Consider the following 24747-nt stretch of genomic DNA (forward strand, 5'->3'; position numbering starts at 1 on the left):
AGTTTCAGGTGTACAGCAAAGTGATTCAGTTATACATATACATGTATCTATTCTTTTTCAAATTCTTTTCCCATTTAGGTTGTTACATGATATTGCGCAGAGTTCCCTGTGCTACACAACCCCCTATTTTCAATACAATCTTTTCTTTCAACTTGGGCTATGATGGTGATGGTATGTTAGTAGTCTAGAAATGCACTAAGCCTCTCCCCTCCATTTTGGCAAAAAATTTACAATATTTGGTACTAAGACACAAAACATTTATGTGACTAATCCAAAAAATGGAAAATAAGAGGCAAGAATCCTAAAAATGTACTTAATAAAGTACTTAAATAGTTTTCATGTAAAATCAAAGTTCACCCATTTAAAACTCCCTAAAAAGCAGGTATTAAAAAACATTTCATATTATTCACTCAGGGCAAGTGACACACGAAAGCATACAGCACATCAGGGAACAGCAACTAATGTGGTTGAATGTGGCTAAAACAAAATTGGCTTGGGGCAGGAGATAACAAAAACATTAAGAATTTCTGGTCAAAGAGGACAAACTGAATACAAGCATTTAGCTCAAAAGCTTCCCAAAACCTCTCTGAAACAAGAATAAAGAAATTTTTTAAAGAGCATAAATCCATAGGAAACCAGAAACACAATTTTAGAAGCTAGAAAGCAGAACAAGTGGTAGTGACAATTACACCTGAGAAGACTGAAACCTACATTAGCCTAGAAAAACAAAGACACCTGGCTTACAGGACATACCACAGTTACAATTATACCAAAAGACCCCTAAACTCTCTGGAGAAGTGGTTGATTGCAGGGTTGGGGCAGGGCAAGTATAAGATGGGTTGAAGCTTTATGTGGTGCCACAAAGTACAGAAGTGCTCAAAAGGCAAGGATGAGCACAGATGCCAACCAGAAAGAGCTCCCCCTGGCCAAGACTGGAAAAATTTGAGCAACAAAATAAATAACAATAGTTTGGGGTTATAATCGAAAGAATAAAATAAATATCTTAAGTCTATACTGACATAAATAAATAATTAAGTAAATAAATGTGGGAGAAGGGACAACTCTTCCTCACAAAAGAATTCCAATTAATAAATGTAGAAATAATGAGGGAAACAGAAAATCACTATTAGAATGCAACAGTAACAAGATCTATAAATGCATGCTAAAACTAGTGGGCAGAAGTTTAAGCTGAAACAGGATATCTGCATGGTCTCAAAGTAGTTAGTAATTATTAAAGAGGAAAATAGTAACTTTACAGTGGAGAAACCTAGCAGAATCACCTGAACCAAGTGATCAAAGGTTAACATCACAGTAGGACACATCAGCATCATGTCCCCCCCCCGCCCCCCGCCAAATGATGCACAGAGAAGGACATATCACTTCTGTGACAGCCTTCTCTTTAATAACCTCAATCTAATCATGAGAAAATATCAGACAAACCCAAATTGAGGGCGATTCTGCAAAAATGACTAGTGCTGCTCAAAATGTCAAGGTCATGAAAGAGAAGGAAAGTCTGAGAAATTGTCACAGATAAGAGGAAACTAAGGAGACATGACAACAAAATTCAATGTGGGACTCTGAATTTGGATCTTGGAATAAAAAGAAACATTAGTGGAAAACTGGTCAAATCTGAATAAATTCTGTAGTATAGTTAATAGTATTGTACTAAAGTTAATTTCTTACTTTTGAAAAGTGTTCTGTGGTTATAAAATATGTTACCATGAGGAGAAGCTTGGTGACAGGTATATGGGAACTCTGTGTATTCTTTTTTCAAGCTTTCTATAAAAATTTAAAAAGAAAAAGGGGAAAAAAACCAGAAAAGGCTCAGGAACTAGCAGTTTCCGATACTCTGGGAGCAAGAGTGAAGTCCAAGCTAGAATAAGAGATTAAAGTCTGCTTAAGAAGCACTCAGAACTCCCAGATCCTCTCTCTTTTACTCTTTGACCCTTCCGGGCAAAAGACTAAGCAATCTCAGAAGAGCATAAAACAAGGTATCTCTGGACTAGAGGATGCCAGGTGCAATCAAATTTGAGGGCTGCCACATTGAAAACTGGAGAATTAAATGAAACGGTATTCATGTACTTTATGATGAAACCCACAACCCCGTTTCCTACTCAGCTCCCAAGCTTGTTCTCTCCAAGCAAAAGATCAGAGATCTTTTCTGGGAAATCAATTCAGCACAAGGGAAAAACGTGTCACTGGGAGTCTACAAGGAAATTAACCACACATATCTAAAGTACAGGGAAAACCATAATTACCCACTGGTAGAGCTTCCATTCAGCTTTTTAAGGCCCCTCTTCTAAATAAGCATTGAGTTCCAAGGAATACCAGACATCTAAAAAAAGCATCTAATATGAACGACAAAGCCCAAAGCAAACAAACAGAAAAAGGAAATTTGGAGAAAAGAGAGAATATGCAGAGAAGTATCAATAATTTCCTAAGAGAGATAAGACACTGCATCCATAAAACAAATAGGATATCAAAAACAGGATATATCAGGATATATTAAAACTTTTTCCGAAAAAAAAGAGTACTTGGAAATTATAAACATGATAGCAGAAATAAAACCTTAGTAGAAGAATCAGAAGATAAAATTGAGAAAAATCTCCCAGAAAACAGAGGAAAAAGGAAAAGAAATGGAAAATAGAGGTAAACAGAAGAAAATTAGAGAAACCAAGACAGTAGACCCATTACCTAAATAATAGGAATTCAAGAGAGAGAACAGAGAAAACAAAGGGGAAGAAACAAAAGAAATGACTTAAGAAAATTTCCCAAAACTGATGAGACAAATATCAGATTGAATAAGACTACCCTGAACCCAGGAGAAGTGGAGAAAAACAGACCTGTACACATAATACAGGAATTTCAGAACTCTAGGGGAAAAGCTTCTCCAGGCTTCCAGAGAGGAAAAGTAAGATTCAAAATCATCTAGGCAGGGACTTCCCTGGTAGTGCAGTGGTTAAGAATCTGCCTGCCAATGCAGGGGACACAGGTTGAATCCCTGGTCCGGGAAGATCCCACATGCCGCGGAGCAACTAAGCCTGTGCGTCACAACTACTGAGCCCGCGTGCTGCAACTACTGAAGCCCGCGCACCCAGAGCCCGTGTTCTGCAACGAGAGAAGCCGTGGCAGAGAGAAGCCATGGCAATGAGAAGCCTGCACACCGAAACGAAGAGCAGGCCCTGCTCGCGGCAACCAGAGAAAGCCCGCACACAGCAACGAAGACCCAGCGCAGCCAAAAATTAATTAATTAATTAAAAAAAAAATCTTCTAGGCATCTGATGTCTCAACAGCAATACTGAAAACAATATGGCCATGGAGCAATGTATTCAAAGTTCTGAGAGAAAATTATTTCTGACTGAGAATTCTCTGCCCAGCCAAACTATCTATAAAGCAAGAGGGTAGAAACATTTTCAGACATGTGAAGTCTTGAAAAAATTATAGCCCATCCAGAAAGCTATTGAAAGTGGTCCTCCAAAATGAGAACACAAAGAAAGATGAAGACATCAGATACAGAACCAGGAGCTCTAATACAAGAGAGACCTGACGGAAACTTCTAAAATGATTGTAAAGGCAAATCTAAGACAGCAGCTGCAATTCAAGAAAATTCATCAAAAAATTGGTAGTTGTAAACGTAAGGAGAAGACTCATACACTTGAGAGTTTGGACTAAATCAGAGTTTTTATTGACATTTTGGACCACATAATTCTTTGTCGTGGGAGGCGGTCCAGTGCAGTGCAGGATGATGCTTGGCAGCATAGCTGGCTTCTGCTCGCTAGATATCAGTAGCACACTCCTGCCCTCCCTCACCTACCCAACATAGCCAATATCCTCTCAGTTGCCCCCAATTGAGAACCACTTGGTTAAATTAATGATAAATACATAGAAAACAAAGCAAAAGCAAATTCTTAGAAAATATTAACTCATGGAAAACAAAATACTGTACAGGAAGGAAAAATCATCACAATAAACTACAAGGCTCAACTATGAATACAGTGACATTGATATAAACTTTGAAACTTGATGTATCCAAACAACTTGCAATATGACAATATTGGAAGGATTGGGCAGAATTGAGAAGTGTGTCTGTGTTTGGGGATAGTGGTAAACCGAATCTTCCATTGCAGGAAGTCCGTAGACGATCCATTCAACTGAAAAAATCACGAGGGAAAACTACAGGCATACTATTTTGAAATATGGAGATAAATATCAAAAGAATGAGTAGCAAGTGGTTGCCTCCGGAGAGCCCAAAATGAAGGGGAGGGAGAATCTGCAGAGCAGAGTTATTCAACTCTTTTCAATATGTGCACGTATAACTTTTGACAAAAATTAATTTTAAAAAACAAATCAATTGAGGCTACATTATGAAGGACTTTCCTACTGATTAAGGCCACAATGACTTAGAAACAAACAGCTATACAACTTTGAATAAGTTACTTACTCTTTTTTTTTGGGCTGCGTTGGGTCTTCATTGCTGTGCGTGGGCTTTCTCTAGTTGCAGCGAGCAGGGGCTACTCTTTGTTGGGGTGCACAGGCTTCTCATTGCGGTGCCTTCTCTTGTTGTGGAGCACGGGCTCCAGGCGGGTGGGCTCAGTAGTTGTGGCATGCAGGCTCTAGAGCACAGGCTCAGTAGTTGTGGCACATGGGCTTAGTTGCTCCACGGCATGTGGAATCTTCCTGGACCAGGGCTCGAACCCGTGTCCCCTGCATTGGCAGGCGGATTCTTAACCACGGCACCACCAGGGAAGCCCAAGTTACTTACTCTTTAAGCCTTACTTTCTTTCTATCTATCTATAAAATACATAATGAAAGATAAGAGATGCTTAAAGGGCTTTATAGATATTAAGTAAGTGTGTAAATTGTTTAGCACAGTGTCTGGTGCATAGTGTTTATTAATATTACCTAGTATTCAATTTGCAATCAGAGGGTAATAATTATAAACTTCAAAACAGGTAAGTCATAATGTCATGTGTTTTAGAAAGTAATGGCTGTTGTGGTGAGGACGGTTACGAAAGAAAAGAGCCTAGAAGAACACAGACTATTTAAAAGGGCTACATTTGAATGAGAAAATAGAGGCAGAGCCACGAAGAGAAAGGTAAGGATACAAGAGATATTTTTCAAGTGACGATTTAACTATATATGGAAAAAAGGAAAAAGGAGGAGTCAAAAAAATGTTCCAACTTAAGCAAATAAACAGATGATGATGACACTAACTGAACAAGAGAATACAAAGAAAGAACTATGCTGGGAGGAGGACATGAGAAGAGAGGAAAGAGAAATGAGGTTGATATTACACATATTTAATCTGTAGGTCCAAGTACAACCAAGTAGAGATATCCAGTATGCAGGTGGAAATCCGAAACTAGAAGAGAGGTCAGGGCTGTAGATATAAATGTGTAAATTACAATCAAAGTTTGAAGCCATACAAATTAAAAGAATACTCATTTGACATGTTCCATAATATTTATTAATTGAATTTATTTTTTTAAAAAGACAATAGAGATGAAAAACAAGTTGTTTTAATGTTTTGAGGGCTCTCAATATTAACGGCCCTGATATAGTTATGAGGTCATTGTGAAGTTCAAATGAGTTAATACACACAAAGCACATACAACAGTATGTGACATATAATAAATGCTCAATAAATTTTGGTTATTATTATCATCATTAGTTCCAGATAGAAGTAGTGTTTATTATATGGAAAAGAGAGGCAGAAAAAAATCTACTGAGATATGGAACTACATATTCTTTTTCTTTCATTTTTCTATCCTTTCTACATTTATATACTCCTTGGACGCCACTTTAAGTATTGCAGTGAAAGTATTATTTTAAAACTATTAGTAATATGTACCTTTTATCCTTAATTATACTATAAAATACTTGAGGAAAAAATAATTTTATCTAAATATTCCCTATATGGCAGCATACAGTAACGTACAGTGAGTACACAACAAATATTAATGTCACAAATCCTTATAAGGAAACAGAATAATAAAAACAATGATGCAATAAATGAAAGTGGAATGACATTAAAAGAGATCTCAAAGTCAACATCAATATAAAACAATTCAAAGACATATAGTAGAGTGAAAAAGTGAGGTGAAATGCTTTGTTATTTACCACAAAGAACAGACCACACTCACTTTGCTCTCCTCTGGGTACAACAATTAGGAGAAATATTAAAAACACTGGATTATGTCTAAAAGAAAGCAACGGAGAAACAAAGTACTGAGGATGCTCAGTCCTCCTCCCCTCCCCCCTCTTCAACAATGAGAAAAAGCTGTCCTATGCAAAATGATTTAAGATTTCTCTGTTGTTCAGGGGCAACTATCAAAAGATGGCAGCTACAGAGATCTAGACTTCTCTCAACTCAAAAACTTAAAACAGATCTCTTCTAAGACAAAGATGTTATCAGAGATGTCATGAAGGTATTCAAGCAAAGGCTGGAAAACAGTTTGCCAAGGATGTTGTGGAAAATATCCAAGCAGGGGAAATTGGTTAGAACTCTTAAGTTTCCTTGCAACCCTGTAACCATATCAATGAATATTACTGAAGATCAGTGTCCTTCAGAAAGGACACTGTCTTAGACCTATAATACATACCAAAAAAAAAAAGAGAGAGAGAGAGAGAGAGACAGACACACACAAAGATCTCTGCTGTCAAGAAATCCATAATGAATAATAATAAAATACAGTCTGAGACCATAATAGATGTCACAAAGCACTATTTATTAATTGCCAAATGAATTCTATTCATATATAAAAGTCTTCTAAGAAGGAGAAATCCTTAAGGTTAAACGGTCAGAAAAGGCTTTTTAGAATAAATGAGATATGAGGTACTGAGGGAAAGATGTGTATGAATGTTCTGTATCAGTGGGCAGAAGTAGGAAAGAAGAGTTAGCACAAATAGAAGTGAAAAGCAAGTCAGAGAAAAACCTGTTTGGCTGCATTAAAAACTTGTTTTGAGGAAGAAGAGATAAGCTGAAAGGGCAGACTGTGGCCAGAATCAAAGTGTACTAGGCATTGAACACCAAGCTAAATAGTTTCAAACTTATCCTGCATACAGCATCTGTATCAACTACACAATTCTGCTACAGCCATAGATAATAGTAAATAAATGGGCATCAATGTGTTTCAATAAAACTTTATTTATGAATACTGAAATCTAAATATCATATACTTCCATGTGTCACAGATTATTTTTATTATTTTGATTTTTTTCCAACAATTTGAAAATGTAAAAATCATTCTTAACTCATGGGCCAAACAAAACAGGCTGTGGGCTGAATTTGGCCCAGGGACTAGTTTGCCAAGCCCTGCATAACACTAAGCTGCCTTCTTCAGCAGTCCTCTAAGGTACACTTGTCCTTGAGCTTCAGGGACCAGAATAACATATTATTCGTTCAACAACACACACACACATGTGCACACACATGGATGCACACATTTAACCAATATCTAAATCTAGTAAGTGTCAGAGGTTCTCTAAAAAAGAAAAGCCCGCCAAATTGTTGGTAATAAGCCAGTAGAACAGAAGTAAGACATTTTAAAATTCTGTAATTTATTTTCACATAGTAAATAGACTTAGAGAGTTACATACTACTTTTACGGAGCTTCTAGGTTCCATGAAGGGATGTGTAAAACAGAGTATAATCAAGGGGATGTGAGTTCTAATCCTAGCTCTGTCATTTATTTACTCATTATGTGACCCTGAACAACTCACTTTCAATCTTCTGGCCCTCATTTCCTCATCTATAGAAGTGAAGGGGTATAAGTTACTAAATGATCACTATGTGTTCTCTCAGCTTTAGCACTATATAATTCTACTCCTACTGAAAAAGACCAGACAAGGGATGACAAAGATGAGACGAAAGTGACAATTAAGGACACAGAAAAAAAGAGAAAGACATTGACTAAATGAGTGGTCAGATAGTACAAACAGGCAGGGGCAAAAGGCCCCAAAGTACAGTATTACTAAAATCAAGGAATTTTTTTTAAGTATCAAATGCAAAAGAAAATTCAAGGAAGAGAAGCAGGCAAGAATTCAAGAAGAGAAGTATGGCCATCAAAAAAGAATGAATTACTTAGCTAGCTAAAAAAGTGACAGACTTTTGAGATTTGAGAGTACTGTGCAAGTTTCCAGGAATCAAAAAAGGAGTCAGGGAAAAAGAAAAGACTGAAGATGAGTCTAGGGAACAGAAAATAAAGGCATGTGGTCCAGAAAGAGTAGGGGAAAAAAAAAAAAAAATGTTGTAAGTGGGGATGAGTTTGAAGCCTCAGATAAGGGAGTTAGTCTTAAAGGAGAGGCGTTTAATCTTTAAAATCCAAAAGGTAAAGGCAGCATTTCAGGTATGTTCCTGTGAAAGTGTTTATTTATATCATGTTTTCTATAAATCAAATTATTAAGGAAATAAACCTAATATTGGGCTTTCTTAAAGCAAAGTTCCACCTATATTATATTTTCTAATGGTCAAAAAATTAAGAAAGGGGACTTCCCTAGTGGTGCAGTGGTTAAGAATCCGCCTGCCAATGCAGGGGACATGGGTTCGAGCCCTGGTCCGGGAAGATCCCACATATCGCAGAGCAACTAAGCCCGTGAGCCACACTACTGAGCCTGCACTCTAGAGCCCACGAGCCACAACTACTGAGCCCGCGCGCCTAGAGCCCATGCGCGCCTAGAGCCCATGCGCCTAGAGCCCATGCGCGCCTAGGCAACAAGAGAAGCCACCACAATGAGAAGCTCGCACACCACAAGGAAGAGTAACCCGTTCACCACAACTAGAGAAAGCCTGACCCAATGCAGCCATAAATAAATTAATTAATTAAAAAAATAAAATAAAGGACTAACTTTGCTTTTCATAGAAATGAAAACCAGCACTATGTAGCTCTAAAAGAAAATTCATTTTTATATCTCTTATAGCACCTATCACTTCCATCCCTGCATGAGAGTTACCTTTGTAGAAAAGTACCTAGTCCTTACTTGGAGTTCAATGAATACTAGTGTTACCTTCCTTAGTAGCCTTAAAAGCTCCCACGGCAAGAATTCTGATTAACTCATCTGTTTACCTGCTTTGCAGAGTTGGTGGTGCTTGATGAATAAATACTGACACATGATAACTTAGTTTAAAAAAAAACTGTCCTTGCAAAACAATCATCTGATAATGTTGGGAAAATATTCATATCATACGTACACAACTCCAATAACACTTTTGCAGTGTCGGAGCTTGGTCAAGTAGCAACAAATTGCTATAAAGCAGCCAAAAAAGGCAAAAAAAAAAAAAGAAGAATTTTTAAGAACATCACTCAGAAATATCAAGATCCAACATAGCTAATTTCAATGGACAGTTGCCTCTATTTAAGGTATATAAGAACTAAAAATCCAAAGCATTCGCCTGATGATCAACCAGTTAAAAATACACGTTTGGATACCCTGAAGATATTTATAAAGCCAACAGAGATACTATTAATATGTTGAAATTCCCTGGCCAGTGCTGGATTCTACCATTAATCCTCTCCTACTATTCAAGAGAAGCCAAGAAGTCAAGCCTTCTCATATCACTTGCTTTTAAGAATTTAAGAAGTCACCCAAACTGGCGTACACAGCCCAACTACAAAAAGTAATTCAGCTCTCCATATGGTAATGCTTCGATATCTCTTACCTTTACGTGGAAGTCGCATTTACTACTTTTCATCGATCATTGGGAGGCCCCATTTAGGCAGGCCCATAGTACTACCAAGTAAGAAACAGTTGTTCAAAAAAGTCGTAGCAGTTAACTGCCCTCCCACGAAGCTCAAGCTGGGTGTAGATTTCACAAGCCCTGAAAGCTATACACTGCCACTGTCAAAACCAGAAGCAGCACCGTCACCCTGTCGTGCCCGTCAGCCAGTGTTGCAGAATGTTTTCTTTGAAATCACCTCTCTACCTTGGCTCAACGTGTTAAATAACTACTTGAGAAGCCACCTTCTCCCCCAAAGCAGGACCCGATTCCTTCCAGTGCGCTCCTTTATTTGTCCAGCCCCAGAAACCCAAGGGGAGAGGTCTCCGCTCCCCGGCCCCCTAGACCCAGTCGGGTCTCCCAATTGCTCGCCGCACCCACCACGCACCCCCAACAACTCCTTCCCCCACAGGGGGGCCGGCCCACGAGCTGGGCCCGCAGCCGGCCCCTCGCCTCGGCCTGCGCTGCCTAGAGCGGCCGCAGGCCTCGGGCCTAGCCTCCTCCGCTGGCCCCTCACCTCCTTCGGGACCAGTTGGTTCTCCTCGCCGGGCACCATCGCTCAGACTCCGGCCGCTCCTCTCCGCCCTGCCGGGGGAGGGGGAGGGTAGCGGCGGCTCTAGCTCAGGAGAAAACGGCAGCGGCCGTCATCCTCACCACCGCCTGCGCTCGGGCTACCGAGGAGGCCTCAGCCTGGGCCTCAGACACCAGCGCGCAGACACCGACCCAAGGCTCCGCCGTCGTCGCCGCCGCAGCCGCCTTCGTCGTCGGCCCCTCCCCCAGCCCGCCGCAATCAATGGAAAAATGGCGGCTGCCGTTCTCGCGAGAATTCGGGCCGTCGGGCTCCAAGCCAGGTGCCTGGCGCCCAAGGTGCCGAGACAGCTGTCGCTCGCATCTAATTACCTCAGCTCTTAGCCTCGGGATGTATAAAGTTAGTTGAGCGGCCAAGAAAATGCTTTCCGGAGGGGGTTTCTGGACTGTCCATCTCGGGATTCCCTCTGCCGTCAAGGAAAGGACCAGGCCTTAGGGTCCTTCATGCCTTCCTGGGTTCTTCGGACTCCCTGCCCACCAGGAAGAGACTCGAGCCTAAAGCCGCTCCTCTGGCCCTACTACCAACACTGCTCTCCCTCCCCGTTAGAAAAGCACCTGAACTCATCCCCTCTTCACAGACCCCCCTCCCCCGCCCCCCGGCCTCTGCGCTCAGACACGGTCCCAGCCAGAAAGGACTGCGTTTTCTTTTTCCCTCTCCCCACCCTCCCGAGGGCACAGCTCAAGGGACCTCACGGCTGGCCTCCTGCTAGGGGAGGGGACAGCCCATGGCTCGGAAAAGTGGTATCACTCTCCCTCCAGTCCCCCTCCTTCAGAGCTGCACTCTCCTGGGCCATTTCGGGGAACTTCCTTCTCCGACAGGTTCAAGCCTGGGGCTGAGATAGCTTCAGAGAGCAGGGCTGCAGTTTGGACCTAGGATCTCCTTTTAAAAGTGTTTTTAGAGTACTTTAATCTCCTCTGGCAGTAAGCACTGTGCTCTGTTTTATAGGCAACAAATTTTGCAATAGTTATTTTTCTAAATCCTGCTCATTCCTCAAACCTCCGTTTATGAAAACCTGGTGCGGTGTCCTTCACGAAGACTTCCGTGGTACAGCGATTCTACAGCACGCTGAGATAATATAATCCTGCCACTTTCCTAACACCCACGGCATTAACTACCTGTACCTGTGCTCTCCAAACTTTTTTTGATTGCACTTCCCTATTACCAAAAAAAAAGTCTGTATACTGATGTAAGTTATATACACGTCCTGTTGTGTTCCTGTTGTGTATGACATAAAGCATTTTTAAAGCGTAAAAAGGATGAAGATGAAATAAACATTTAAAGTAACTGTAAGAGTTATTTTCTATATTAATTGTCTTTTTTAAAATCCTTGTTATTCTTGCTAAAAATATTTAATGGAAGCAATATGATTGACTAGGTTTCAGTGGTTTTAAAAATCTGTAATACTTTATGAAATGGTTATTAAAATGTGTGATTCAACGTTCAGGTTATTTCTGTACTTTGTTTTAACGGCTGTCATAAGCTGGAAAAGATAACTTACAAAGATATTTAGATCCTAATGGAAGAAGTACATCTTTGGCTGCTCTTCTAATGCAAGTATCCATTTTTATCACCTCCGTCCACCAACCATGAAAAGTTTTTGTTGAAACTCAGCTAGTAACTTTCTATCTTCCTTGATGTCAGCCAGAAGAAGTTGCATTGTTATATATTTTCAAAACTCTTTGGAATGCATTGCCTGGAAGATTTCTTTTAACAAGTTGCAAAATTCTGTCTTCAAGTTTTAGTGTACATGTATAAGATTTTTTTTAAGAGTACTGATCTTGTCTTTACTTAAAATTTTGATATTTTGTTTATCATAGGTTTTTGCATTAATTTTGACTTTTTAAAATATTGCATTTAGATATTTATCTTGATCGCTGACTTTGGGGCATCCCCTTAAATTTCGTGTGCGAGGTGAATGCCTCACTTGCCTCACTGTAGTCCCAGCCTTGGTTAGCACACATACGTCATTTTGCATCAAAATCACATAATGGAAATATTTCCAGATCTCTGATTTCAAAATGTCATGCCCACTAGTTAATAAGATGGCTTCTGTAGAGCTCATGCTAGCAGCAGATGTGTCATCTCTATCGTCATCTTTTTGCTTAGGCCTGCTTTATTATCTCCAACTCATGTTTTCTTTCCAGAAATCTTTTTTAGCTACTTCCATTTTCGTGGGGGTTAATTTAATGAAATAATAATGTAATTGGTGGGCTTCCCTGGTGGCGCAGTGGTTGAGAGTCCGCCTGCTGATGCAGGGGACATGGGTTCGTGCTCCGGTCCGGGAAGATCCCACATACTGTGAAGCAGCTGGGCCCGTGAGCCATGGCCACTGAGCCTGCGTGTCCGGAGCTGCAAAAAAGAAAAAAAAACATAATAATAATAATAATAATGTAATTGGTAAATCTACTTAACCCAGCACACATAAACTGGAAGAAATCACAATATATTAAAACAAAGAAAATGAAGAAATCTCCAAATTATTCTCCACAATGCCTAACTCACACTTTTCATTCATTAGTAGTGAGATGGCAGTGTCGATCTATATATTAAATATTTGAAAGACTTTTTTCTGTTTTTAGATAAAAATCAATATTTTTAAAAGTTTTAGTATTTTCTTGCCATGACCCACCTTCTCTGGCTGCACACTCTTCTCTTTAGATGCCATTGGCATGACTTTACTAGAGCCTGATATGTTGGTAGGTATACAATAAACATTTGTGGAATAAGTTTATGAATGCATGAATTGATTAATAAATAAATGAACAAACAGGGATGTATGGCTACTCTTCCTAGTAAATAAAGTTACTGATATTACATATTTATGTGTTTGTTTATTTTTTATTTATTTATTTATTTTTTTTGCGGTACGCGGGCCTCTCACTATTGTGGCCTCTCCCGCTGCGGAGCACAGGCTCCGGACGCGCAGGCTCAGCGGCCATGGCCCACGGGCCCAGCCGCTCCACGGTATGTGGGATTCTCCCGGCCCGGGGCACGAACCGGTGTCCCCTACATCGGCAGGCGGACTCTCAACCACTGCGCCACCAGGGAAGCCCTGTTTGTTTATTTTATATATAGATTTTATGTCTCCAGCCCTGACTTCTCCCATGGGCTCCAAACTCATATATCCATCTACTTTTTCAATAACTCAAAATATCTCAGATTTAACTTGACCTAAATAAAACGTTTGATTTCCAAGTCTCCCCCACCTATACCTCCTGCAACATTTGCTCTGTCAGTTCTCCCCACCTCAACAGATTACACCATCCTCAGTCTATCAAGCCAAAAACTTGAGAATCTTGATCTTACATTCAATTCATTACTATGTGCTGTTGCTTCCTCCTCTGAAATATATCCCAATCCAACCACTTCTCTTTATATCTACTGCTGCCCATCTCATTCCAATCACCATCTTTTCTTGCCTGGACTACAGCATTTGTCTCCTAACTCCTGGCTCCTGATTTCTACTTTATCCCCCAACAATTTCTACTCCACACAGCATCCAGAATCATCTTTTAAAAATGTATCAGATTATGTCTTTCTCTTAGTTGAAACTTGCAAAGAATTCCCATCTCACTCAGCATAAAATCCATATTCCTTGCCATGGCCTATAAAACCCAATGTAATCCAGCCCTGTCTGCCTTGTTCATCTCATCTATCCTCTTCGTCTTACACCAGTGACCCAGCCACTCTGCTTTTATTGAAGCTTTTAATATACATCAAGTTTACCTCTGCTACAGAGACTTTGGCTTGTTATTCCCTTTCCCTGAAATGTTCTTCCCCCAAATCTTTGCCCTTATCTAGTTCCATCTTGTTATTTGGGCCTCTCAAATGTCAGTTTCTCAAAGAGGCCTTTCATGACCATTCACTCTAGACTAGTTTCCTTAATGTATCTTCTGTGCCTAGAACAGTGCCTGGCACATAGTAGGTGCTTAATAAATTTTTGTTGAATTAATGACATTTTTTACATGAGATTCATGTAAAAAAAGTGCTAGGACTGTTTTCTTTATAACTTTTTTTGGATTACTTCTCTTTTTTCTTTCACTTTAAAATATTCATAATATAACCCCAGTCAAAACATGACAAAAACATCAGAAAAACCCAGATTGGAGAACACTCTACAGGATATCTGGCTAGTATTTCTCAAGACAGTTAAGCTCGAGAAAACAATGAAAAAATGAGAAACTGTCACAGACAAGAGGAGACTGGGGAGACATCACAACTAAATACAATGTGGTACCCTCTATGGGATCCTGAAACAGAAAGAGAACATTAATGGAAAACCTGGTGAAATCCAAATATAGTCTCTAGTTTGATTACTAATGTTCCAATGTCAGTTTCTTAGTTTTGACAAATGTACAATGGTAATGAGGTTAATCATGGGGGAAGCTGGAAGGGGTATATGTGTACTCTCTGTTCTGTATTAGCAACTTTTCTGCAAATCTAAAATTATTCCAAGATAAAAAGTGTATTTTAAAATATTCATGGTAACACTTAAGGTATTTCTTTCCTCTTTTACATTTTAGGACCCTTTGTGAAACATTTCTATGTTGTTGTTTTTTTTTTTTTGCGGTACGCGGTCCTCTCACTGTTGTGGCCTCTCCCGTTGCGGAGCACAGGCTCCGGACGTGCAGGCTCAGCGGCCATGGCTCACGGGCCCAGCCGCTCCGCGGCACGTGGGACCCTCCCGGACCGGGGCGCAAACCCGTGTCCCCTGCATTGGCAGGCGGACTCCTAACCACTGCGCCACCAGGGAAGCCCTATTTCTATGTTTTAAGTGACTTTTAAAAAGCCCTATAGTCAACTGAGAGAGTAGCGTTGACATATATACACTACCATGTGTAAAATAGCTAGCTAGTGGGAAGCTGCTGTATAGCACAGGGAGCTCAGCTCGGTGCTCCGTGGTGACCTAGAGGGGTGGGATCGGGGGGTGGGACGGAGGATCAAGAGGGAGGGGATATGGGGATACATGTTTACATATAGCTGATTCACTTTGTTCTGCAGCAGAAACTAACACAACAATGTAAAGCAATTATACTTCAATTAATTAAATAAATAATTTAATAATTTAATAATTTAATTAAATAAATAATTTATTAATAAATTAAAAAATTAAATAAATAAATAAATAAAGCCCTATAGTCAAAGTCATATGATACAATTTAAGAGCTAGTGATAATGTTCACCACTATAACTGGAACTATTAGTAATAATGTTAAAAGTATTTTGTAAATGGGAATGGAGGTTTTCACCATGACTATGTTTTAATGGAGTTAAAAAGATCTTTAGTTACTGTGATGTGACTTTGGAGCCAGACTGACCTGTTTTGAGATCCAAGCTCTCCATGTAAGACCTCTCTGAACCTCTTTGCTCTCAACTAGAAACTGAGAGTAATAAAGTGGACTCTTGGCATTTACCAACTTAATATTTGCAGTTTTGACCAGAACAGCTCATGGTATGTAGCACTCCATGTATAATTTTGATATATATTGCCTTCAAAGAAGTTTACATTAATTCATATTCTACAAAATTTAAATGAGTTCTTATTTCCCTATAAGTCTTGCTAATCTGAGAGTAAAGATGGCAGTTTTTTACACTTGCAGTTCTTTAGTGACAGGTAAAGTAGAACATCTTTTCTAGGAACATAATTTCTAGGAACATAATTCCTTTTTTATGAAGTGCCAATCTTTAAATAGTCTTCTGTTGGATTGTTCATTTTTTACTTATTGATTTATAAGAGCTCTTTTATATTAAGGAAATTAGCCATTTGTCATATTTGTTGCAAATATTCTTCCAGCTGATATTTTGTCTTTTAACTTTATTTATATTTTGCTATGCACAAGTTAAAAATTTTTAATGACTATCTTTTCCTTTGCATCTCTGAGTTTTGTTGTTGTTTCATGACAATACTATTATAAAATATTCACTTTGGGACTTCCTGGTGGTCCAGTGGTTAAGAATCCACCTTCCAGTGCAGGGAATGTGGGTTCGATCCCAGGTCAGGGAACTAAGATCCCACATGCTGTGTGGCAGCTAAGCCCGCACGCCACAACTAGAGAGGCCATGTGCCGCAACTACTGAGCCCACACGCCACATCTACAGAGCCCGCATTCTCTGGATCCTGTGCCACAGTTAGAGAGAAGCCCGCGGCCACAACTAGAGAGAAGCCCACACGCAGCAGCGAAAGATCCCTCATGCCACAGCTAAGACCTGATGCAGCCAAAAATAAAATAAATAAATATTTAAAAAATAAATAAAATTCACCTTTGTATACATTATTCCTAATTCTTGTAATTCTATAAAGTAATTACTACAACAAGCCCCTGAGATTCTCAAGGGATACTGAGATCTATCAAACCACCGAATTTATAAATACTACTCTATTGCAAATATCTTATGGAATCATTTCAAAAGATTAATGCCATGGCTCCAGTTTTATTTTATTAGATTCCTCCTTATTCTTTGACCTTGAAATTTGAGCATTTGCAAAACCCTAGAGAAAGCTTGAACGTATCATGGTCAATTTGTCTTTGGTTGTTGTAAGCTCTAATATTTATGTCTCCACCATTGATATATTTGCCAAGGTGTTTTCTATTGATGTGGGTATGAAATCTCTAGTGGCATATGATACTACCCCACCAAAAAGAAAATTTATACTGGTTATCTCTGAGTTCCTGGAATAGAGGTTGTCAGTGGCAATGTCAAGGTTAGCTGGGATCTTTTCTTTTTCACTTTCACACTAAATCACACTGTGTTCCTTTAATTATTTTACTGGGGGACATGTTTGTCTTATATAATTTTAAAACAACTAATTTAAAAATAAGGTATGGAAATTGACTTACATGGTGACTGAAACATTGTAGATGCTCAATACTTGAAAACTTTCATGGTCTTTTATTGTCTGCTTTGGCTCATAAGTCCTTTATTATACCTCTAATAACAATCACAAATTGTTATTAAGTGTTTACCATGGTCCAGGGCTTGTATTAAACACTTTCACATAGTGTCTCATTACTCCCCACAACAACCTGCTGAGTTGGGTACAATTATCATGCCCATTATACAGACAAGGAAACAAGCATCGAGAAATGAAGTAATTTGCCAAGGCCACAAGGCTAGTAAATGGTGGCGCTAGGATTCCAATCCAAGAAGTCTGACTCCAAAGTCTTTTATCATAGGTAAAGACTTGTTTGCTTCTATAGACACTATAGAATAGATTTTAACACATAGAAATATTTCAATAGAATGTATTTTCTTTGTTGATGGTTAAGTATAATTTATCTTCAGTGGAACAAAGTGATGAATCACCAACTTATAATTTTTTTTTAAAATATAGATCCACATATTTGCAGTTTAATGCATTCCTTATTCAAGTGTGTATATACAAATTTCTATTTGGTATTATTTTTCTTTTTAAATTAATTTTTATTGGAGTATAGTTGCTTTACAATGTTGTGTTAATTTCTGCTGTGCAGCAAGGTGAATCATCTATACGTATACATATATCCCCTCTTTTTTAGATTTCCTTCCCATTTAGGTCCCCAGAGAGCATTGAGTAGCGTTCCCTGTGCTATGCAGTATGTTCTCATTAGTTACCTATTTTATACATACTAGTGTATATATGTCAATCCCAATCTCCCAATTCATCCCACCCCCCCAACTTTTAATTTTTAACTAAGCTGGTGATTCAAAGTCTCTGGGTCTTTCTTTTAAATTTTCAGCAAATGATCTTTGCTGCTTGATCTTTCACATTTTAAATGTTGAAACTGGTCTTTCAATTATTTGATGATTTTCACTAGACTAACTGATTTCACTTTCTAATCATTTTTAAAGATTTAGTTATTTAATCCTTATAGTTGCTCTTTTCTGGAAGATTATCAATCTCTTTTTACAAGCCCTAAAAGTGAACCTTTTCTTTAAAAAGATAAATAGCAGGGAATTCCCTAGCTGTCCAGTGGTTAGGACTCCCTGCTTCCACCAAAAAAAAAAAAAAAAAGATAAATAGCAGTTGTTATTCCTTTCCCACTTTTCCTCTTCTCTCTCTTTATGAAGCAGGCAGTTTTTCATCAAAACTTGTCTATTCAGACCTTTTACAGACCAGTACAAGTGAGTAAAGGAATATTTTCTCATTGGCTTGCATGAGTCCCTTAGTAGGAAAAATTGTAATTGACACTTGGATGTTAGTTGTCCATAGAATTTTTTACATGCACGGATTAGGCAATCTTTTCAACTTAAAAAAAAATTCAGAAACTTCAACTGTTATCTCATTTACTTATCTGCAGGCAGATTGTAAATTTTTGACTTCAATAATCATCACAATTTTTGTCAATAATCAACATTTATTGCGTTCATGCAAGGTATATGGCACTGCTGTTTATGAGGAACCAAAAATTCTTAACCAGACTCAATGTCTCATTTGATTTAACTACAAAAACTTCAAAATGTATCATGTGTGTGAGCACTATAGTCATACAAGGCTCTTTGGAAGATAAAATATAATAAATAACACTTAGAAAGTAGATCATAAAATAGATAAAAAACATAATGAAAAGAACAGAAAATGAGCAAGGGTCTTTTATCATAATAAATTAATCTCCACTAAATATCCCTAAGGTGTTTGATTTTTTTTTTTTACATCTTTATTGGAGTATAATTGCTTTACAATGGTGTGTTAGTTTCTGCTTTATAACAAAGTGAATCAATTATACATGCACATATGTTCCCATATCTCTTCCCTCTTGCGTCTCCCTCCCTCCCACCCTCCCTATTCCACCCCTCTAGGTGGTCACAAAGCACCAAGCTGATCTCCCTGTGCTATGCGGCTGCTTCCCACTAGCTATCTACCTTACATTTGGTAGTGTATATATGTCCATGCCTCTCTCTCACTTTGAGGTGTTTGATATTATGATAGATGCTTAAGAGAGCATACAGTCCATGTGGTGACTGATTTCCTGAATAACTGAATAAAGAAGATTAAAAATGATGGGGCATGTAAGGGTTTTTTGTCTGAAAACGTACTCTGAAATTCAATTCAACAGATATTTATTGAGAGTCTTCTGATAAGACATGTTGCCAGGAGCTGTGCCAGAGAGATGAGCAAGAATGTTCCCTACTCTTGGGGAGCTTTCTCTGGGGCTCACAGCTTGGTGAGCAGTGCTTGGGCTAGGCTTCAGCCTCCATTCATCCTTAGTTGGGCATCTGTGTGCAGTGCACAACTTGCACAATTGCATGTGGCAGCCCTGTTCATAATTAAAACAGATATGTTAAAAAGATATAATAGATTTTGTGTAAAGTCCTGAGTGTGTAGGGAAATAGATTCTGTCAGGTCATGGCATTGGAGCCTCAGATGACTGGTAGGATGTGTCACAGTGAGAAAAAGGAACCCCTTTATCTATGACTGGCCCAGACTGGGTCACATGCCTAATGCAATGGCCAAAGCAGGAACCAAGTGCTGAGAACCCAGTAGAGGCCCCAGGGAGAAGAGATTCCTGGAAGGCAAAACCAACAGACGGCACTCTGAGTTGGAGAAGAGGGTCACAAACGTCATGGAAGATCTAAAGTGTCACACTAAGAAGTTAGGCACTTTGGGGTTATTGGTAGAGACATATAAATAAATTCGGTTCTTTAACTTTTCCTCATAAAATGTTTGATGGTAGTTTGGGAAATTCCAACATTATTAAGTCTAGAGGTAATAAGCAGAAATTTTATCTTAAAACTGTTTTGTGTATACAATCTCATTTCTTAGAAAGTAACTACAATAAATAATTTGGGGTGTAAGCTTCCGAACCTTCACAGAAAGTTGTTTAGCTATTTGTTAGTCTCTAGGGCAGTGGTCTCCAAATTTTTTTTGACCAGGTGCTTATTTAATAAAGCACTAATATGTGTTGATATTTATTTATCTATCTATTTATATACTTACATTCCTACTATTATTGGCTAACAGCCTCAGACATAATAAACAACTTAAGGCAAAGTTGATCACTAACGATAGTGAATGCAAATCTGTATTTCAAATACCTTTGACAGTCACACTGGTCAGACTTTTAGCTTCCTAAGATGTCTGAGGTATTGTACCAAGAAGAGGAAGAGTGTTTGCTCTGCCATGCTCTTGTTTCCTCGTGCTTTCAAGGAGCATCACATTAAAACACGGACTAGAGACAGATTGCCTGGGGTGACCTGAGGCTCTGCCATTGACTAGCAACTTAAACTCTCTATGACCCAGTATTTTTTTTTTTCAAATTTAAAATGAGAATAAAAACTGTCCCTTCCTCCCAGGGTTTTTGTGATGGTTAAATGAATTAATAAAGCACTTAGGGCAGTGCCTGGTGTGTACTAAATGCCGCGTAAGTATGCAATATCTTTGGCATTATATTCCAACGGTCGTTTTTTTGTAGGAATCTTTTGAAGCCACTTTTCTATTTTGTGAGGGCAGGTGAGTTAAAACCACATAATGTAATGTATAAATCCACCTCACTGAACCCTCAGTGACCCCCCCCTTTGCTGTGGAAGGTCCCCTTCCACCTCCTCCAAGTGACCCGGGGACCTCCAAGTATGTGCGGAGAGGCCATCAGACGCGCATGCCAAGTGGAAGGGCAGATGTCACTCACATATAACATGTCAGTAAATCTTAATTTTTCTTATTTTTTGGATAAAAAGTAAATAGGTAGGTGTGTGCGTGTGTGTTCTAATATTTTCTTCTCACACCCCAGGACGTTTTCTAGGGTATTCCCTGGAATGTATCCACCCACCTTGGTGGTCCCGGTGCTGGGAGCTGCGCCTCCAGGAATATATGCACCACCTGCCGTGGAAGCAGGACCCGAGCAAGGCTGAGCCTTGGGATGGCAGGAAAGGTCAGGCAGAGCGAGGAAACCTGGCAACAGCCTAGGAGTCAGATTTGAGCTGGAGGCATAATCCTGCTCTGAAGACTCTTGCTGAGAAAATCAGTGAGGCCGCCGAGTTTCAGCCCCCATGTATTCCCGCAACTCAGAGCCAACGGTGCACACCGAGCACCTCCAGGGGCCCAGCACTGTGCTGAGAGCCTGAAGGTAAGTGGTCACTTCTGAAAGGAGTTTAGAGTCTGATTGAGGTGACCAACACCAATGTAGAATTTCAATAGGAATGACTTATGTCTATAAATACTTGAATACACGTACAAGTTATGTATATATTGCACAGCACAAAATGCTATGACTTACAGAAGAAGAAACTACTCCGCCCCACTTGAGTCTTCAGAGAAAAGGCTTCCTGGAGGAAGGAGGTGGAGTCTGAGATAAGTATTGAAAGAACAAACTTTCCCTCATTAATGTTAAAAAAACAAAAACAAGCAAACCAGAAACTTCTTTGAGCTGTTTATTAAAGATGTTATTGCTGGGCTTCCCTGGTGGCGCAGTGGTTGAGTCCACCTGCTGATGCAGAGGACGCAGGTTCGTGCCCCAGTCTGGGAAGATCCCACATGCCACGGAACGGCTGGACCCGTGAGCCATGGCCGCTGAGCCTGTGCGTCCGGAGCCTGTGCTCCGCAACCGCAGAGGCCACAACAGTGAGAGGCCCGCGTACCGCAAAAAAAAAATAAATAAATAAAGATGCTATTGCTGATGACCCATGTATGTATAAAAGTCACTACAGACCCTAGAATCTAAATTCCATGAGGATGTTTGCTTTTGTTCCCTGGTGCTTGCAATAATATTGGCACATAGTGGGTTCTCATTTGTCAAATGAATTAAGGAATGATTAAAGAAACCGTGTCTGTGAAATGTTATGTAGGTGCCTTCATGTTCTCTCTTCGAATCATAGAATGAGTACTATGGGGACCCCAGACATAAACTAGGCCAAATCCTGCAGCTGAGAAACCAAGGCCCAGAGAGGCCAGGTAATTTACTCAAGGCACTCCAGGACCACATCTAGAACTGGAATTACAACTCTTATTTCCTAACTCCTAGCCCAGAGCTTTCTTCACGATCCGATGGCACTTTCGCCGAAGTACCAGATGGCCACAACTCCTCTTTCACTATTCATGCCTTCTCCAGAGCCAGAAAAGATTTGGATTCCAGAAGACTGAAGGAAATGAAGACAGCTAGAGATGTTTCTCTCCAGCTGCTGTGTCTGTGCCCAGCTTCCCAGGAAACCAATGGTTTCAATGGTTGTAAGTCCTTCTTCTTTCAGGAATGAAGAAGAAGGAGAGTAGCATTAAGTCTGTAGGTAGAATTTAAATTATGTAATATAAACGCATTCTGTAACTTCATCCATTATTTCTCAAGCAAATCAACTGGGCTGAGTAGTCTGTACCATGTAGCCCAGTGTTCTACAGGATTATGACCTGAACATCTCAGAGTTCCTCACTGTTCTTAAGGGCACATTTGAGTAGACATATTCTCATAGATGTAGTATGAATATATATTCATATCTATATGAAGATATAGGAAATGAATGTGTAATTTACAAACAATTACATTTTATAAAAATAAAATTTATATATATAAAATCTGACCTTACCACTGTACCCTTCAGTCTCTGCATAAATGTTACTCTCTTGAAGTAATCCATGCCACCCTTTCTAAATAAAGACTTCCCTGAAACTTAAGTTTTTTCCCTTTTTAAACTTTACACTTAAACTTAAACTTCAGTATCTACTGCTTTGAATTTTCAGGCCATAGTTGTTTGTCAGTTCTACCTCCTAAATATATCTCTAAACTACCCAGTTTTCTCCATCTCCACTGCCACAAGCTATCATCTCTGTGAGGACTAGCGAAATAGCTTCTTAATTCTACTCCCTCCCTGCAATACCTTTCCTACCCAGTTGTTAGAATAATCTTTTTTAAAAAGAATCATGTCACTTTTTTGCTTATAATCTTTTAATACTTTCCACAGCCCATAAGGTAAAGACCAGAGTCCTTAGTGTGGCCAACAAGCCCCTCATGATCTTGTCCCTGACAGCTCCAGCTTCCTCTTGGGCACTGTTTGCATTTCAGCCACATTCTTTCAGTTTCTGAGAGGAGTTATCTTTTCCCTTCCCCAGGGCCTTTGCACATGCTGTTTCAATTTCCTGGGATGCTCTCTGCTACTGCACTTTCCCCCACCCCACACACTTCTTTTGCCCAGTTATTTTCTGCTTACCCCTCAGAGTTCAGCTCAATCAGCACATCCTCAAGGAAGACTTTCTCCGTCTTTGGATGAAGTTAGGTGCTGTGTCATATTCTCTCTTAGCAATTCATTTTCTTCCTTTTTTGTATTTTACATAACTATAATTAAGTAATTATGTTATTAGTTGTTTAATATTTATCAATCCCAATAGAATATAAGTTCTGTAAGAGCTATTTTACCCATCATTGTCACCAAATTGGCAGGAATAAATATCTGTTGAGTGGATAAATGAGAATAATTTTAAAAATCAAAGGTGTGTGTTACAAACTGGAAAATTCAATCATGAAAATGAGTTCACATTTTTTAAGTGAACATAATATAAATAGAGACTGAGAAAAAGAACTAGACACTGCCCTAAATTAAAACACATGCACACAGACACGTACACTTGCACACATGTGCTGTATCTCTCACAAAAAAAGGATGAAGGGAAGACATTTGCAGGTCCAATGAGAGAAATCTTTCTAGGAAGGAAGCAGAAAATATCTTAGATCAGATGACCGAGTAGCTGAGGGCCTGGGCACCAACCAACTGAGAGAGACAACAGCCTCATCCTAGCCAGGTACACTGGGGTTCCCCTCCTCTGGGGGCGCTCCATTATGCTTCTCAGGGACAAGAGGAGAGGGACTGTGAACCTGGCTGACACTGAAGAGGCAGAGAGGCAGAAAAGCCACCCTGGGACATACCAGGTTTCTGGGACCAGGGGAACCTGAGGTTCTCTCCAGATTAAACACATAGGTGGGGAAGCTGAGACTCAACCAAAGGCCTAGGATTCTGCCCCAGAGCAGCACTGTGCTGTGGAGGAGGCAGCCAAGGACATCAGGCAAAAGCAACATGCGGGGTCTCTGGTGGCTATCAGTGCCCAGGGGTAGTGTAAGGGGAGAGTATGAACACCCCTCCCTCAGCCATCACTATATATAAGCTATTGCTAGTTATTTATTGACTGTCTATAGGATATTAGGGATTATACAGTATAAAAGTATATAGATAATTATTTTTTAAAATAATTTTATTTTATTTATTTATTTTTGGCTGCGTTGGGTCTTCGTTGCTGTGCACGGGCTTTCTCTAGTTGTGGCAAGTGGGGGCTACTCTTCATCACGGTGCGTAGGCTTCTCATTGCGGTGGCTTCTCTTGTTGTGGAGCACGGGTTCTAGCCACGTGGGCTTCAGTGCCTTGATCTTGGACTTCCCAGCCTCCAGAGCTGTGAGAGAGAAGTTTTTGTTTATAAGCCACCCAGTCTATGGTACTTTTGTTATAGCAGCCCAAACAGACTCAAACGCCATAACAAACGTAACTTATCTTG

At 39.6% G+C, this 24747-nt stretch overlaps 1 protein-coding gene across 2 annotated transcripts in view; it reads right to left on the bottom strand.

Annotated features, from left to right (window-relative positions):
* Positions 1–10484, bottom strand: part of USP47 (ubiquitin specific peptidase 47) — a 120837-nt gene extending 110353 nt beyond the window's left edge. Inside the window, exon 1 of one of the 2 annotated variants that reach the window (XM_060159654.1) lies at positions 10233–10484. In XM_060159654.1, the coding sequence (XP_060015637.1) occupies positions 10233–10271 (39 nt within the window). In that variant the 5' untranslated portion in view covers positions 10272–10484. The remainder of the gene's footprint in view (positions 1–10232) is intronic. The other variant, XM_060159655.1, reaches the window with a different exon arrangement.
* Between the last annotated feature and the right edge of the window lie 14263 nt (positions 10485–24747).

The sequence above is a fragment of the Lagenorhynchus albirostris genome, chromosome 9, assembly GCF_949774975.1.
Source record: "Lagenorhynchus albirostris chromosome 9, mLagAlb1.1, whole genome shotgun sequence".
Taxonomy (NCBI): domain Eukaryota; kingdom Metazoa; phylum Chordata; class Mammalia; order Artiodactyla; family Delphinidae; genus Lagenorhynchus; species Lagenorhynchus albirostris.